General features: G+C 43.1%; 1 protein-coding gene across 1 annotated transcript; it reads right to left on the bottom strand.

Moving 5' to 3' along the window:
• Positions 1–1,844: 1,844 nt before the first annotated feature.
• On the bottom strand, positions 1,845–4,854 carry SARC_12856 (hypothetical protein). Its single transcript, XM_014293029.1, has one exon. It carries the CDS (start codon positions 4,828–4,830, stop codon positions 1,951–1,953), a length of 2,880 nt encoding a protein of 959 aa, XP_014148504.1. The 5' UTR covers positions 4,831–4,854; the 3' UTR covers positions 1,845–1,950.
• Between the last annotated feature and the right edge of the window lie 526 nt (positions 4,855–5,380).

The raw sequence follows: 5,380 nt of genomic DNA, 5'->3' as shown, positions 1-5,380 counted from the left end.
TATATATAATAATATATATATAGTATATATATATATATAGTATATATATATACTACTTACTATATATATATATATATATATATATATATATGCATCATTTTCATATATATATTTATAAGTCTCAGAGTCGATTCGAACGATGACTTCCTTCTCCTCATCTTTGGATTGCGACTGTGGGGGATTGTGCATGGTTACTTACGAGTCAAGAAAGCCAGGGACCACACGAACCGATAGGGTTTAATCCTGAAAGATTTGAACATTTGCAGCTGTAATTCCAAGACGTTCACTTGTTCCGTAAGGCTTGCTTCCTTTGCCTCCAATGCTTCTAATGACTGCTGCGACGAACGTACTTGGCCCTTCCGAGTGCCAAACTCGCATAGCATCTCGCCCATTTGAGCAGTTGTAAAGGGCGTACGTCCGAACTGTTACAATCAACTAACAAATACTAAAACCTCGCGCATCCACATTTTCACAAACTTGTCCGCATGCATCGTCTTCCTGCTTGCGAGGGTCCAACGAAACCATCATTTGTTAACACCAGTAGCGCTATATGCATTGACGCACACGTACAGCACGTAGACGCACTGGTACATCTACATCTACATCCACTTACGTCATTCTTGGCATGGATATTGTGTTCTGTTTTTTGTGTGCTTGAGTGTGAAATTTAGTGTGTGCAGGTGTACGTGTGTATATGTGGCTAGACGTGTGGGAGATTTTATTTGTATACATGTGTGTATGTGTGCGTGTGTGTTCGAGTTTGAGTGAGTGAGTGAGAATGTGTGTACGAGAATAGGAAGGGAAAGTGAGTTTGGTTGTTAGCGAGTGGGTAGAAAGTATGCGATTGTTTGTTTGTGTGTGTACGATAGAGAAAGAGAGAAAGTACATGTTTATTTGTGTGTGGGAGAGAACGAAGTTGATTTGTTTGATTGTGTGAGAGAGGTACAGAGTAGTGTATGTGAGTACTCGCTCGAGCGTGGGTGCATGTGATGCAAGCTGTTTAGTACGTCTTCCTTTAGATGTGTGTGCCATACCACACATTCGAGCTCATGACATCCATGCGTTCATGTAACCGTGTACACACAAGCCATACAACGCACACAGCCCGCACACACATATATACATATATATACATTTGCACTCGAACGTCCCTCGTGTATGACAGGCAAGTGCCGTACACCTACACATACATATACTCGAACTCTATGTATGATATTTATTTGCATATATCTCTGCATATATTTGATAATTACACATACACAACGCACACAAAAATACAACCCGCATAAATCTACACACGTACATGCACATACACATACACATACGCATATAAAAAAAGGAAAACACACATATACGCATGCTCATGCATATACATATGTACAAACAAACATATACACGTGTACACATACACAAACACACACAAATATACATGCACATACAAACATGGTATGTACACACACATCTCCTCCCCTCTACAAATACATGAATACGCACACACATATATATACATACACATGCACACTTGTATACACACGTACATACGCACAAACATACATACACATATATATGCACACGTATGGACACATAGATGCACACACATGTACACACTTCATACACACATACATGCATATTATACAATCAGATAAATAAACATACACAGATACATGGATACATTTTGCATAGATACAATATATACATAAAATAAAATAATAAAGTAGAGAAGAAGAAAAAGTCCCCTGTAATAGTTTCTTGAGAATCGCAGTCCTTAGCAACGATCGCCACTTGAATTATTACGAAAAGAGAAACGAACCAAAAAAACTAACTGAAGGCATTTATTACCTGAGGTTTTTTATGCATCATAAGTAAAAGAAAGTATTTGCTTTTAAAATCCGTTGTCTGGATGTATTATAGTGCCTGTTTACAGCTCTTTTCACCGAGATTAATATTAAATTAGTTGTAGTCAATACTGATATCAGTATCAATGTAAAGTTTAGGCGTGTCATTTGACACCGCAAGCTTAATAAGCCGATCAAAAAAATTCATCATGAAATTCATTTCGCCATCAACCCATCTGTCTCCCGAGAAGACAAAATAAACTCCACGAGCAAATACGTCCATCTGTTCCCACTCACCAGCGCAACGATAACCATCTGGATAATAAACATCATTACCAGGAGAGCACCACTCAGGACTATTTGCACAATACTCGTATTGAATTGCCTCGCCTATCCCATCACAGTAGGAACCACTAGTAGAAACATATTCTTTGACATTCAAGCCAGCGTCTACTATCAATATGCGTGAATTAGACACTTTTTCTTCCATTGAACAACTCATACTGGTGTCAGACATATCCACAGTCATGTCCCCAAAGGCCTGTAAATATTCCTCTCCGTCCATAACCACGCGCAGTGTCTCCACCTCCCCCGATACTCTTAGATCAGCGTCCTCCTCCCAACTGCCCCTCAACTTAAGTTCGAAACCTTGGCCGTCTGTATCATATGTATCTACAGCAGAGATAGTGACTAATGTAGCTTGAATGCCCACATACACGTCGACCATTGCATCCACGTAGGTTTTTGACCCATAGCCTATTACCACAGTGGCAGAGTCCGTTTTCAACTCTTCGGTATCAACAATCCAATCAAAACGCATGTCCGAGGAAACCTGGAACTGGGCCTCTTCCTTCGATTCCACCCACAACAGAATATTTGATCTGTCGCTGCTCAAAGGGTATTGGTAGCTGAAAGATGCGGTAGAGGCCACGTACGGCTTCTTATTAATAGAAAAGTCGGCCTTCGACATATATCCGCCGAACCCAAACTCGTCATTCCGCCATGCCCCTATCAGCTGGGCTCTGAACGAATAATCTGTATCCACAGTCTCGTCGACAACGGCGATAGACACCTCCCTGGTCTCCATATCAATCATAAGGTCCCCATCCGCATCAACGTAGCGTGTACCCTCTAGCCTGAACCACAAGTCCCGTACAGAGCCCACTAGTTTGTTTTCGCTCCAATTTAGATCACCCTTTCCAGACAACTCAAAATCCAACAATCCTTTGTCCTTGATGTCGAAGATAAAATTGCCACCTTCCTCTACCGTAACTACTTCGGCACTCAGTTCCATCTCTGTGATGTCGTCGCCGTTAAACGTTAGCGAAGCAGACCCCATCACTCTCTTGTCTATTAGCTTACCATCCATTTTTGCCTGAAGGTTGGGGTCCAGGATAAATGCAGTAAAAATTTGTTTGTCTCCATCTATTACACCCTCTCCAATCGCATTTACCATCTGATTATTCTGGAATGTCAGGGTAGCCACTGGCATATTGACCGTCAATACATCACCATCAATCTTACCCGAACCCTGTAGTATGGCTTCCAACGGCCACGCACCTGCATCATTGGTCACCACAACGTTAACTGTTACATCCTCCGTCCAATCTATCTTCGCATTACCCTTCAGGTCCATCTCATCGCTATCTCCGATACTCACTTTAGCTGTGGCTACAGCTTCCACTCCATAGCCCATTTCGAGCGATCTCCACGACGCATCTGCCCTAGCACTTGCCTCGAAATCGTACACTCCGACCGTCGCATAGGCTTCCAGCCCGCTCGTAGCCAGAAGATTCAGACACGCCGACAGCGCAATGTCACTACCCTCTACGCGCAAACAATCTAACTTTGCACCAGTCGAGATATTACTTGCCTGTCGCCTGGCGTTTGTGCTACGAGCTGTTTCGGCAGTATCGTGCGAGACCTTAATTTCGTGATATCTTCCCAACAACACTTCTAAGAAACTCGAATTTCCATCCACCGTGATCTCCAAAGTGCCATCTGCACCAGTCACAACGTCTATGAGTGGTTTGTACCACGCACAGTCGCCTTTACAGCTTGCGCTAACGGGTATGTAACTGAACGCATCCAGCTTTCGATCCATACCGTTAAAAGTAACAACGGCCTGGTCACTCGCGTTTGTTTGCGCCGAGATGACCACTGGGGGTAAAACCAGATGCACTGGGAAAGCCATAACAGGCATGTCCACACCCACGTTAAGTTCTATCGTTTCGTCGATGTTTACCACTACTAACCGGTCTTGTCTCCCTTCCTCGTTTTCTGTACCGCTCTCGGATTTTGTGGATTCTTCATTGACCGATTCCGTAGCTGCTGGGGCAGCTGCTAGGGCAGCTTCTGGGTCAGTTGACGATATTCCCAAATCATAGTTGTTTGAATCAAATGCCCGATAAGCCGTCAACGGTATTAAGTGACCAAGAAGCACGGACAACTCAACCTCACACCAGTAATACCCAACGTCCCTCTGCCCCATGAGCACATCCCAGATCAGAGCCGCATGCAACTCGGAGTCCTCTTTGGAAATAGTACCATTGAGAATATACGTGTTTTCGGCCGTCATTGTAATATCTGCATATACCCATCCCGACTGTTCTATGTTGCAATTGATGCCCGTGGGTTCGAACTTGCTCATGGTGCTGGAAACGAGCAACACAAACTCTGCTTCAGCAGTTGGAAGCTCTTCATTGGCGTTTACCTGAACAAAATTCACTTCGATTGTCTCAGGCTGAGCTAGAACAGCGTCTAGAGCAACACCAAGAACGACTGCTAGCGCAACGAAAAAGAACGTGAACACACTCCAAAAGATCTTCATTTTGAAAGTACAACATCGGGATCGCGAGCAACACGCGGACGATGACTTAGTTTCAGATACCATAGAAACGACGTCTATAATCATCGACTCGCCCTCTAATTTTGTGGATGATGGCACACCTACTAGTATAGCAGGTTGGGCTGCCGACGTCTTCTCTAAACTCATTTCAGCTTTAATTTTCCCTTCTACAGATATTGTTTTCGAATAAATGTTCTGCACTCTACATTGTGCGGCTGATTTTATATTCATTTTATTTTTTTACATTTTACCTTTCTGACCCGCTACTAACCCTAAACGCTAAATATACATATGTATTTAAATATACATATTGTGATCTAGCCTAGAATTAAATAAGTGAATCTAAGAACTATTGTTCACTGCCTCGAACAATCTGAAATTCCGGTGTTCTCAATTCGAGCCCACGAGGTCGGGCCAAATCCTAAACCCTAGATCCAGTGTTCTCAAATTCTGAGACCCTCCATCGCTAAAGTAAACCCTAAACCCTAGCTCAGTTCGGTATAGTCGGAGAGGATCACTTTAAATATTCGATTCCTTGCCTGACAAAGTTTTCTATAACAAAGTTGTGAGAGGCATGACTGTGGGTAGGTATGCCACCTCGTATAGGAAAGGCTGTGTGGGAACCCTCAACAATAAAAACAAATAGACGGCCCCAGGAATCAGACCGCACAGCATGCCGCGACTGACAGTATATGCA

This window comes from Sphaeroforma arctica (assembly GCF_001186125.1).
Source record: "Sphaeroforma arctica JP610 unplaced genomic scaffold supercont1.2655, whole genome shotgun sequence".
Lineage (NCBI taxonomy): Eukaryota > Ichthyosporea > Ichthyophonida > Sphaeroforma > Sphaeroforma arctica.
Note: the sequence above shows the minus strand (reverse complement) of the source record. Positions and strands in the feature narration are given on the sequence as shown.

Coding starts and splice junctions, on each gene's coding strand:
- SARC_12856 (XM_014293029.1), bottom strand. CDS start 4,830: ATGAGTTTAGAGAAGACGTCGGCAGCCCAACCTGCTATACTAGTAGGT.